The 12,498-nt window shown below is 41.7% G+C and overlaps 1 protein-coding gene across 9 annotated transcripts in view; it reads left to right on the top strand.

Annotated features, from left to right (window-relative positions):
* IL15 (interleukin 15) overlaps positions 1–12,498 on the top strand; it is an 81,786-nt gene that overhangs the window by 55,328 nt on the left and 13,960 nt on the right. For 7 of the 9 annotated variants that reach the window (XM_059168105.1, XM_059168170.1, XM_059168144.1 and 4 more), the window contains one exon: positions 12,317–12,415. In XM_059168105.1, coding sequence (XP_059024088.1) covers positions 12,404–12,415 — 12 coding nt within the window. In that variant the 5' untranslated portion in view covers positions 12,317–12,403. Of the gene's footprint in view, positions 1–268; positions 356–1,515; positions 1,664–12,316; positions 12,416–12,498 lie in introns of those variants that run through there. The other 2 variants (XM_059168159.1, XM_059168150.1) reach the window with 2 other exon arrangements.

Below are 12,498 nucleotides of genomic sequence, written 5' to 3'. Positions count from 1 at the left end.
TGCCCCCTCGACAGGGCTGGGACTATTGCTTTTTCATCATTGACAGGGCAAGACAGAGGTGTTGGAGCACCGCTGACTTTATAGTAAATCTGCCTCTCCTAAGTGCTCAGTAACTTAGCACTTACCATTATTATTTTATTCTTCCACTGCCAAATAATTTTTCAGGAAATCCCTAAGAGTTTTGTAGTGAATGTCTTTTTCAATTTTAACATAATTTTTTTAATTTTCAGAAATAATTCTCTTTCTCTGCTTTATCCCCAATAGGGTGGGATTTCAGATGACCTATACTTTACTAAAAATGGATCTTAAAATGGGTTGTGCAGAGAAGATTTATGTTTAATACTTCATGATCGTGGTAAGACCAAATGATATTGAAATAAAAATGCTGCACTGCCTTCATTCATAAGTGTCACTTGTAATGGATGCCATGCTGTAGCCATTTTCTCCTTAAGGGATGAAGAGTTGGTTACCACAGCTGCCAGGAGTGCTGCTTGCTAGAGTCTCAGGGGGCAGTCCTCTCTGGGAGAAACTGTCTTTATCCAGGGTCACACCCATGCCCCAGAGGCAGCCTTCCGGTGTTTTGGTAAGAGGGGAGCATTTTAAGGGCTTTTCCCAACTGGTACAACTCCAGAGGGCCATCCCAACTTTAGAGCTCTTGAAAGCCCAGTTGGTGATGGCACAATGGCCTTACTTCTGTACAAGTGAGCATTCTTCCTCTCCCTCACAGATACTGATCCTAAAGATATTTCTCAACATACCTCCTTCCCATAAATCTGTCTGAGTCTCTTTCCCAGAGAAACTGCATGGTGAAACACCATCAATTCTTTAAGAAGCAGAGTCTTTTTCATAACAGCTCTTCTGAGGATGAGAACAGAGATCATTTATAAGACGCGACCCTATTTCAGAAATGTTCCCATTGAAAGAACGTGCTGCTTACATTCAAGGAGATGCGCCATCACAGTCCATGAGAGTGCTGTAATTGCTTGCTGTATGATCACGTTAGCTGTGACCAATAACCTGAAGCAATTAGAATCCTTTCACTGAAGCCATTATCCGAAGAAAGGTTAAAGACGGCTATTCTCCCTTTTCTCACTGCGGTTTTCTCTTTACACGCTCTCCGAGCTTGATCTCCTCTGAACTCATGGTTTAAAGCCAATGCGTTCTATCTCCAGCCCTGACATCTCTTAAGCTTTAATTTGCATGTTCATCTGTGTGCCTGAATGTTTTCTTTGGTATCCCAACCAGCGTTCCAAATTAGCATTTGCAACTCGGAGTGAGTCATCTTCCCCTCCGACGAGTCCTGCCTGTGTCCAGTCTCAATGAGTGACCTCTCACAACGCTGACATCAAAGCATACAACTGGTTTGGCGTTCTAGACTCTTCCTCCTCCCTCACCAGCATTCCCAGACGGCCTGCTGATTCTGCTGGGCAGTCATACTACGATAACTAATACTGTGGCTACTTTCCAATTCCTGTTATTTCCCCCTCAGGTTAGGTCCTTCTGTTGATGGCTGTGATAATCATTGACCCTATTTTCCTACCTGCCGTCTTGCTTCCTTCACATACGTCCTCTGCACAGTGGTCGGGATGATCTATATGGAGTGCAGATTTTATCGTGCCGAAGCACTCACAGACAGTGAACAAACAGCGCGTACTCCTGTCAGGTAGGGCTCCCCATGACAGCCCGTTCATCCTTCACTCTACCACTAGCACTCTCTTCCTCTAACTCGTGATAGAAAAATTGCAGTCTTGGACTTTTCCTGCATGTTTCCTATTGTTTCATGCCTCTCTGCCTTAGCCCATTATTTTCCCTCTGCCTGGAAAGTCCTTTTCCGCTTCCCTGGATTGACCCATTTTACTCATCCTCTTGGGTCATCTATTTTTGTCGTATTCTCGAGGATGTTTTCTCTCAGCCTAAAAAGCTGAACTCCCAAACTGTCTTAGTACTTACAATATTATAACGAAAGTATGTGTGGGTTTCTGTGATTTCCTGAAGAACGGGGGCTGTGTTTATTCCCTTTGTAACCCCTAGTGCACGCCACACAGGGGATACCCAGTCAAGGCTGTACCGAACTGAAGAGTGAAGACCAACAGGACTTTGCCTTCACTGATTCATTGCTTCTTTGGTATATTATCAATATTCCCATAATTCTTTCTGGGATCTCTGTGCTGAGATCCACCTCTCCTCCCCACAACTTGATAAAATTCCATATCTAATAATCCTGAAACTTAATCTTTTCAAAACTGAGTCCTGACTTTTTTCTCAACCTGTTCCTTTCAGAACCTCCTTTGTTTTCATCAGTGGCAACTCTCCTCTTCCCGTCTCAGGCCAAAGCCTTCAGAGATGTCCTTGACACTTCTCTCTCTCTTTCGTACCCGACACCCAGTTCATCGGGGTATACACCTCTCTCTCCAGCTCTGTTACGAGTACCCTGGATTATTGCAGCAGCCCCCAGCTGCTGTGCCCACCCGGAATCTCGCCCAATATGGGAGCCAGTGTGTGGCTTTGAAAGTCTAAGCCAATCCCCATCTTCCTTGTGCTCACCATGCTTCAGACCAGCTTTTCAGTTAAACCCAAGTCCTTACCTGATGGCACACTTCCCCGCCACTCTGCCTTACTTAACCCTCTCCCCTTACTTCCTGAATTTCTGTCTGCATGAGCCTCCTTGCTCTTCTAGCACACTTCATCTGCGGCATCTTTGTATTTTTTTCGTTTTTGTATTTCTTGTTACCTCTGCCCAGAAAACTATTTCCTCAGATACTGTTTGCTGACTATAGGTCTCTACGTAAATATAATGTCACCTTTTTAGTCAGATCTTTCTTGCCATCCTGTGTAAAATTTCACACGGGCTGTATTTACCATTCTCAGTGGTAACTGAGGACACTGTGGTACTTACAAAAAAAAGGGGGGGGTGGTAATGAGTAATTCTTTTCAGTGCTATGTCCTTAGAAGAAGAGTTATTGACACACAGGAGGGGCTCAGAAAATATTTGATAAATGTGTACGTGAATGAAGGAACCAAGACTTAACTCTGATGTGTTCGTTTTCAGCACGTGTGATGTTGGGCAAATTACTTAACTTCTGAGTTTTACTTTTCTTTATTTGTAATTTGAGGCTGATAATAATGATGCCTGCCATATTTTCTCAAAGCTTCTTGATGAGTTGCCAAGGTAACATTGATAGATGGTGTTCAGAATCATTCCCATCTCACAGAAGATCTAAAGTGCTTTCCCTGTAAAATTTCACTTAATCTTCACAATAGTCATAGGAGGTATGTTCCATGTGCATCTCCATTTTCCTGACTTAGAAAAAAAATGACTAAGGTATATACACATCTTAAGGTAAGTGAGAGAGAGGGATTTGAACTCACATAGCTGTGCCTGTGTGTCAGTGTTCACAAGAAATCACCAGGTAATTTTTCTTTTGGGGGGTTATCATTACACAGTACTGATATCAGATTTTGGTGCCCCCAGTTTTTTTTTTTTTTTTTTTTAATAAAGCCTAATTTTCATTCTGACTTTCTCTTTTATACCAGTGGAGGCAGGAGCGGAAAACATTCAGTAAAGGAAGCACAGTAAAAAAATACAAAGTAAAGTGGCAGTAGTAAGTCTAAACATACAAGCAGATCCCTCTGCACATGCAAAGATGTGATTAAAAACTCTGCTTGCTAAAAGAACACACACTTAGACTGAGTTTAAAAAGTAGAGAGGCAGAAAGACAAGTTTTAAAATAGGCTATTTATAACATGTAACAAAAATAAAATACAATGGTACAAAAAGCATCAAAATGAAAGAACAGAAAATGATATGCTAAGCCAATATAAGTCTAGTAATGATAATCTCAGGAAAATTGGGTTTCAAGTGACAAGTACTAAGCAATACAAAGGATAATGCACATGGGTAAAAGTTACGAACTACAGAAAGATAAGATAATCACAAAACTTCACGCACCTAAGAATTTAGTGATAAATTGTATAAAGGAAAAACTAATAGAAAGTCAAGGAGTTATTAAAGATTTTAGAATATTTTGGAGAAATTTAAATACAAAAATGAGTAAGGCTTATGGTCCATGGTAGGCAAGGAAGCTGGTTCTTATTTAAAAAAAAAAGCAAAAAGAAAAAAAAAAGCAATGATATGTAGCATTTGCCAGTTTCAGTTGTGTAACTACCCATGCTGTATACCTAAAATGGGTATGTTTTATTAATGCTGAAATTATACCTCAATAAGCTGACTTTAAAAGTGGGGAGAATGTCAGAGAGCAAGAGGTTATTAGCAAGATGTAGAGATGGCCTATTGGAGGCTGTGTCTCAAGAAGTTATAATGGTACATTTTTTCCAGCAGTACTTTGTAGCTTGTAATTTGAACTTAGCAAAATCAAAGTAGCAGAAAGATGAAAGGAGGAGGGAATTTAGGGTGCTACCTAGGGTAGTTTTACAGGGACTAACTGTGACACCTGCTGGATGGGGAAACAAGTGCAGCTAAGGGCTTGATGGTTGTGAGGAGGGGAACAATGTAATTGCAAACAAATGAAAAACCAAATCCAAGGAACATAGAATGTGTCCTTATTACATTAAGCTAGTATGCTTTTATGTGTTGGAGGCGCAGTAGTGGACAAGATAAACAGGGTTTCTAATCACAAGGATCTCACATTTTACAAAATAAATGAATGAATGAAGCAGGTAAAAAACCATGGACTTGAGAAGAATGGTTCCTTTATTTAGACCCAAATATAAATGGTACTTGTTTTATGCTTCATATTTTGATATCCCACATATTTTTCTATTTTGGGGGGACATTTTTATTTTTCCAAAATGCACTTTCACACTATTATTTCACATTCAGTGGATCTTACATTTTAGAAAGTCTTATGAAAGAATATTTTTTTGCCCTCTTTTTTAAATACTAATATCTTTCTAGGCTTAAATTCATTTTCTGTTAAACTTTGAAGATGAGTTCTGTGGTCTTGTAAGTACCATGATCAGATTCATTCTGATTCTTGTTTTTAAGTAACTTGTTTTTTACTCCATGAATGCTATTAGCCTGGTTTTCTTTATTCTTGAATTAGAGAATTTAAGTTAAAAAATACCATGTTTTTCATCAGTTCTTTTTACATTCCTTCTGTGTGAAAGCTAGTGTCTTTTTTCAACTCTACACAGTTCTTAAAAATCATTTTGTAATGATTTTCTCCTCTCCATTTCTTTGCTCTTTCTGGAGTTCCATTTCGATTCTATGTTGGAATTTCTAGATCTCTCATAATTTCCAGCTTGTTGTCCTTTCGTGCTGTGGTTTGGGAGAATTTCTTCACCTTTCTCAAGTGTTCTGAATGCAGTACTTTTGGAAAGTGGGCTGGAGGAACAGATCTCATTCTTCCTAGACAGTAGGTTAAGTATTAAAACTGTACTATTCTGGGCAAGCTGTCCATTGTACTTGCCCTAGAGAATTATATTAGCTACCATTTTTCAAAAACATTTACACATTTTTCAAGAACTTTGCACCAAACGATTTAAAAACAAACAGACGTATTGCTACATGGAACTATGATCAGTGTATATATGCCTCTCAGCTATACGTATGCATCATTGTCTTTCTTAGATGATAAGCTACATTAGATGAGAATGTTTCTATATTCATTTTTGTTAATACCATCTTTTTAATTAATGCCTTTTGAGCAGTCATCATAACTAAGGTCTCCAGATTTTATCACTGCCTTTGTCTTTGGTAGTGTAGACATTTTTTTTTTTTAAGTATTTATTTTAGAGAAAGAGAGGATGTGCGCACACGTGCACACAAAAGCAGGGGGAGAGGCAGAGGTAGAGGGAGAGAGAGAATCTTAAGCTGGCTCCATTCCCAGCGTGGAACCAAATGTGGGGCTTGATCTGGCAACCCTGAGATCAGGACCTGAGCGGAAATCAAGAGTTGGCTTCTTAATGGACTGACCCAGCCAGGTGCCCCCTTGATAGCATAGACAGCTCAATGGTTATGATTTGCTTAAGAGGCATTTAAGTGTAACTAAGCAATTTGTCTTCACTGTTCTCCAAAACTTAAACATTGTTTTTATTTAAAAAAAAAAATATATATATATATATATAAACAAGTACTTTGTAAACCTTATATGAAATAGTGTTTTTAAAAGGAGAAACATCTTACTTAATCGTTTATTTTTGTTGCCTTGAGAAATTATGGGATTTATAGGCCCTGTTAACATATTGGGTGGCCTTATGAGAGAACTAAATACCAACTTCAGATCTTGTAGGAATTAATTTTTAAAAATCAAAGTAGTACCCATGGTAACATAGTCCATATTGGTATTTCTTTTTCTTTTTAGCTTTAATACTGAACACAGATTGTGTTTAATGCAATTTTGTATTTGAAAATTTTGTAATATTAGTGTCAATTGAAAACAGCTTAAACGCGATTGCTGAACAAAATGCTGGCATCCTTGGTACTAAGACAGTTTGAGACATTTAAACGTATCACTTTCTTTCTTTCTTTCTTTCTTTCTTTTTTTTTACTTTTTATTTATTTAAAATTTTTTTTTAAATTTTTAAATTTTTTAATAAACATATTATTAGCCCCAGGGGTATAGGTCTGTGAATCGCCAGGTTTACACACTTCACAGCACTCACCATAGCCCATACCCTCCCCAATGTCCATAATCCCACCCCCCTCTCCCTCCCCCCTCCCCCCAGCCACCCTCAGTTTGTTTTGTGAGATTAAGAGTCTCTTATGGTTTGTCACTTTCTCAACTATTTTCCAGTTGGGGCTGATTAGGGGATCCCCAGGAGTCAGAGGTCTGTAGACTATATATATAGCCCGTGGGTCGAATTCACCAACGGACCGTGCTGAATGCATTCGTTCATGCATCATCTTCGGCTGTTTCACTCTCATAGCAGGGTTGAGTAATATGACTGGGAACACAGGACAGGCTGACTTTCTCGCTCTCTGGCCCTGAGGAGACTATGTTTGCTGGTCCCTGCTTCATATACCCGTGATTGTTTTGTCCACGCGTACCTACCCCTGCTTCCGCACCGTTAGCCAGTGACGCACTTTCTTCTGAGTACACACTGCGCGTGTTTGCATATGTCCTTGGCTCTTCCCTCGCCCTAGAATGCTGTCTCTCTCTCTTCACTTACATCTAACATCTATTCATTCTTTACGATATGATTCCAGGAACACTTTCTCCTTGAAGTTTTGTCATAAAAACAGCAAATTAGATTTCCTGGGCGTATCTCCATTACACTCCCTCACGGGTACTCTGAAGTCCCGTGCCTCTTGCTCGAGCTTGCTGGCATACACGACCCCGATTAAACATGGTTCTCCACCTCTGCTGGGCTGGCTGCTTCCTTGCCATTAAATGTGGCTGGAGAAAACACACACGTGCCGACTAATCTTCCTTTCCGACCCTCCACGGCCCGGACTTCCAGTGGGCACAACTCTCACATTGTACTTACATTTGTTGTTCTCCTCCTTAGCTCAACGGCTGCTTTATAGATTTTCCTCTGTTCTCAACCCCCAACACTCCCTCCCTGTCCTCAGTCTCTGCCGATGACTCTTTGTCCCAATTCACTGAGAAAATGGAAGCAACAGTTGAGAACATACACCACCACAGATCCTACCACCCAGACACCGCATCTAGCCTGACCCTCAGCCTTCCTTCCATGACACTGGATGACCCAGCCACCAGCCCACTTGTGCATGAAGTCCCATCTCCTCGTCACTTGCCTATTCATGAACATCACTCTGGCAACCGTCCTCTCTCCCTCAGGGTCTCCCTCAGCATACAGATGTGCTGTTATCTCCGCCCACCTTCTATTACTTATTATCACTCTCTTTCTCCCTTTTGGAGCAGTATTTGGCAAAATATTGCCTGCACTAACCTTTTATAAATCCTTTCCTCCCACTTTCTCCTCAACCCATTTTGGGCAGGCTTCTGTCTCCATCACTCCTTGAAAATGCTCTTGTCAGAATCACCCAACACCCCCAAGTTACTAAGCCCACTTCAGGACCCAATCCGTGTCCTCTTTGACCTGTCAGCGCCTTTGATGTGATCATTTCTTTTCCTGGATATAATTTTCATGGATTTCTAGAACATCACACTATTCACTTCCCCCCCTTTTTGCTGGTCTTTCCTTTGAGTTTTTCTTTGCTGGGCCTTTTTTTTTTTTTTTTTTTTTTTTTTAAGATTTTATTTATTTATTTGACAGACAGAGATCACAAGTAGGCAGAGAGGCAAGCAGAGGGAGAGAGAGAGGAGGAAGCAGGTTCCCTGCTGAGCAGCGAGCCCGATGTGGGGCTGGATCCCGGGACCCTGGGATCATGACCTGAGCCGAAGGCAAAGGCTTAATCCACTGAGCCACCCAAGTGCCCCTGTGGGTCCTTTTTTGTGTCTCTGACTAGTTTGTATTGAAATACCTTGGCTCAGGTTCGGTCCTTTTCTCTACCTTTTCCTTGGTGATCTTGACTGGTGTCAGGAATCCCATGTGGATTTCAGGCTCAAACCACTTTCTTGAACTCAAGATTCTTACTTCTCACTGCCTCTTCGACTTTTCCATGTGGATGTGTACCAGATGTCTTAAACTACACACGTCCAAAATAAAACCTCCTGATCGGCCCCCTCCCTTCAAAGTCTCTGCTCCGCCCATAGCCCATAACCTGTCTTGTTGCCGCGTGTCTCCTGCTCTGCTGTCGTCACGGGATTGCTGCTTCCAGCCTTGCTCTGCCCAGCCCAGCCTGTCCTGGACGCGGGAGCCAAGACAGATTCTCAACAAGCTCGTTCAGATGGTATCAGCTATCTGCTGTCAGCTATCTGCTTTGACAGAGATTTCCCACTTTAGATGTTTACAGTGACGGAAAGGTCTGACCCACGCCTCCCTCTCTATGTTTCTCATCTCATCTCCGACTGCTTTCTCTTGCTTGTGCCTTTGGCCTCCTTTCCAAGCCTCAAACTCAGAGGCTGCCGCTGCGTCTGCGCCTTTGCTCCAGCTCTTCCCTCTGCTTCAGATACTCTTTACTACGGTATCCTTGGGGCGCATTCCCTTGCTGCTTGTCTGTCTGTGATCTCATTTTGTTCTCACTGAACTTGACCCTGACAACCTACTCCAAATCAGAGCCATACCGTTCACGATTATTCTGTGTTTCCTTTTCCTAAATCACTTATCTCTCTCTAATAAAACATATAATTAGCTAGTTTATGTATAATGGACGTGGTCTGTCTTTCTCACTAAAGTCAAGGTGGTTTGTCCTCTGCATTCACTGATGTATCCCCAGGTCAGAGAGAAATACCTAGCACATAGTAAGTACTCAGTAAATATTTGCTAAATGAGTAAAGGGCAGCAAAGTTGTCTTCCATTCCATTTTTTTTTTTTTTTTTAAGATTTCTTTTTATTGGAGGGACGGAGAGAAAGAGAGAAACATCACGAATAGGTGGAGGGAGAAGCAGACTCCCGGCTGAGCAGGGAGCCCATGGGGCTCCATCCTAGGACCCTGGGATCATGACGAGTGGAAGGCAGACGCTTAACTGACTGAACCACCCAGGCAACCTTCTGTCTTTCATCCTTTATAGTCACATAAGCTTGCGACATTGGTTTGCCCTCATTTTTCGTGTGTGTGTGTGTGTGTGGTGTTTGAATAGATGAATGTGTTTACCAAATTAACCAATACTTAAAACTCCTCTTCTCTGCTAAACCTTTTAAAATTTACTTTGATCGTGTGACTAGGCAAGTAAATAATCAGGCAGAATAAAACAAGATAAAACAGCGGTGTGTTAGATTATATTTCCTCGCCGGGCAGGACTACAATGTTGATATGGAACACAAGATGTGTACAATTATTTTCACAAGTCACTCCAGAATTAAAGCTCTTAGAGCTGCCCAGCTGTGTTGATAAGTCTGCTCTTCCCGACGTCTTACCCCTGGGCAGCGACGTCCTGCTAGCATAGCAGTGTTGCCATAAGGTCAACAGCCGTCCTGCTGTGTCACCCCATCACAAGGTCACACAGAAATCCTGCTTCAAATTTGTGAGCCACTTGAGTGCAAGGCCGGGATTCAGTCTTTTTTGTTTCTTTGTTTGTTCCTGGATCCAGGCCCCCAGATGAACAAGGGACAAACCAAAGGGGCCTGTGGCGAGTGTGTCACATGCAATTAGTATGCCAGTATTACACACTGCTCTCCTGGTTCTCCAAAAATATGACGTGAAAGGAAGTGGGTAATTTACTTCATCCCTACATTTGCCTCCTCAGAAAGTACTCAGCCTGGTTTCAGCCACTTCTCTCTATCAGGTGTTTTGTGAAAAGTCCAATGAGATCACGGTTGTGAGAGAGCTGAATGAAGTTCTGTTTCACACAAGGAATCAGAATGACCGGGTTTTAAAGTGTCTGTGGAGCAGTGGTTTTTTTTCTTACTTCTGAGGGGTGGGTTGGCTGCTTCCTAGAGGAAGGGGCCACGCATCTCTGTTTCTCGCATCCCTCCTCCCTCCACCTGCCTTGGGCTGTGAGGTCAGTTTTCATGGCCAAGCCTATGACATTCACCGGAAGCAAGTCGCTTGACCTCTCGGAGCCTCCGTTTCTTCGCTATAAAATAAGACTAGTATCTTTCACAGGAACAGATTGCTGGGATTGGATGGGGTGACACATAGGAAGTACTTTGGTAAACCTGAAAGCACCAGATACAAATACTTATAATGTTAACGTCACTAATATTAATTAGTTATATTAATTGTTCACCTTGAGTCCTGGCTAAAGAGAAAGGAATATTTTACCTTCTCAGGTTTCTTTAACCCATGCTGCGTTTTGACCCACAGACGTGCACGCGTGCGCATACACCCATATTTCTGGTAAAATTACTGATCCACGGAACTAGCAAGGGGCAGGTTGAATGCTTCTGAAGCCGCGGTAAAAATTGGATTCTTCGCTGTTCGCCCAGGGCACTGCGTCAGTGGCAAAGCTGTGAATTTCCCTTTTCAGCGACACTGGCCTCCACGGTCATTATTTTGCTTGCTGCTTTGGAGGCGGGCTCCTGCTGCGTTCCACCAAGCTTGGCAGGAACATTCTGGGTACAGGCTTAGTCTTGCTTCACGGGAGCCCACGGGGGGTGATTGGGCATGGCGGTGGATGTCCGTTGCGCCCCCGGTGAGAATCGAACCCCTTACACACATGGAGACGCGCTGTGAAGACTTCATTGCTTGCTCAAGTAGCTTCAGAAAGGCCTTCTTAACACCTTAGCACACTTAGTTTTGCTCAGGCTCCAGTCAATAAGTACTTTCATTGGAAAAATGTGGAGTTTGGGATACAACTCAAAAAGATTCAGGGAATTGAAGAGACTTTGGATAATTAGGATAAGAAAATTATGAAGTTTTGTGAAAATCTGAAGCTCTGAGATAATACAGACAAAGAAGATGATTCTAAGATGGGAGTAATAAGGAGGGTTTGCTGTGATTAAACTTGTGCTTAAGAGTCAGATCATATGTAATAGGAGGATTCAATTTCATATGTTATTGTTGAAAAACAAAGGCCTTCCTGTTGAATGTACTCTCATAATAGCTCGTTTAACACCTAGATAGATGCTTGTTTTTTTTTCTTTTAAAGACTTATACATCATATATCAACAATAAATAAAATAGTTTAAATAATTGAATGTATAGGACTTAATTGCAATGAATATTTATGTCAGGGCCGTGGCAGATTTTTGTGGGGAGGTCAATAAATACATACTATTTTAAAGGAATGGCACAAATAGCTTTACATTGTATGTATCTCACTTTTAATTTTTGCTTTAATAAAATGGAATTGAAATTGGAAGTGTGTGATCTTCACATGCTTCGTTGCCTCGAATTAGAAAAAATAGAATTTGTTACTTCTGAGATTCTCAAAATAATGTTTTAATTCATTTCAAAGACTGCAGACAGCTAGCTGTTCAGGGTCTGTAGAAGTAGCTACTGTGTCATAAATTAAGTGTTTATATGACATCAGTAGTTTATATGATGGCAGGTGTCTGGTCGCTTCTGCTGTTGCCTGATACGGAATTTTGGAATTTGCCAATTCAGGGACATACTCTAGTAGAGAGTGTTTGACTAGTTCATCAGACAGACCTGGTCTCAAAGCCTGGCTGTCCCGTACTTGCTGTGGGCCTGGGCAGCTTCCGCGTGCGCTGCTAGCCCTACCCCATACGACTGTAGTGAGGATGTGATGGGATCTATGTCTTAAGTAACTAATAGCCCCTGAAAGAGTAAGTGCATAATGACTGTTAATTTCCTCCCTTTCTTCCCCCTGCTAGACCACTTGTGTTTTTAATGCCTCACTCGTTGCCTTGGGTTGTATTGTAGGAAGTCTTCTGGATGGATGGCTGTTGGAAACCCATTGCCGTAGCCAGCTCTTCTTCCGTACTCAAGGAGTTACCCTGGCATTGAGTAATGAGAATTTCGGTAAGAAAAACTAGATAAAGAGAGTAGATGGACTTTTCATAAAAGATCACTTGTATCTCAGATCAGATCATTCATAGTAAGTT

This window comes from Mustela lutreola, chromosome 1 (genome assembly GCF_030435805.1).
Source record: "Mustela lutreola isolate mMusLut2 chromosome 1, mMusLut2.pri, whole genome shotgun sequence".
Taxonomy (NCBI): Eukaryota; Metazoa; Chordata; class Mammalia; order Carnivora; family Mustelidae; genus Mustela; species Mustela lutreola.
Note: the sequence above shows the minus strand (reverse complement) of the source record. Positions and strands in the feature narration are given on the sequence as shown.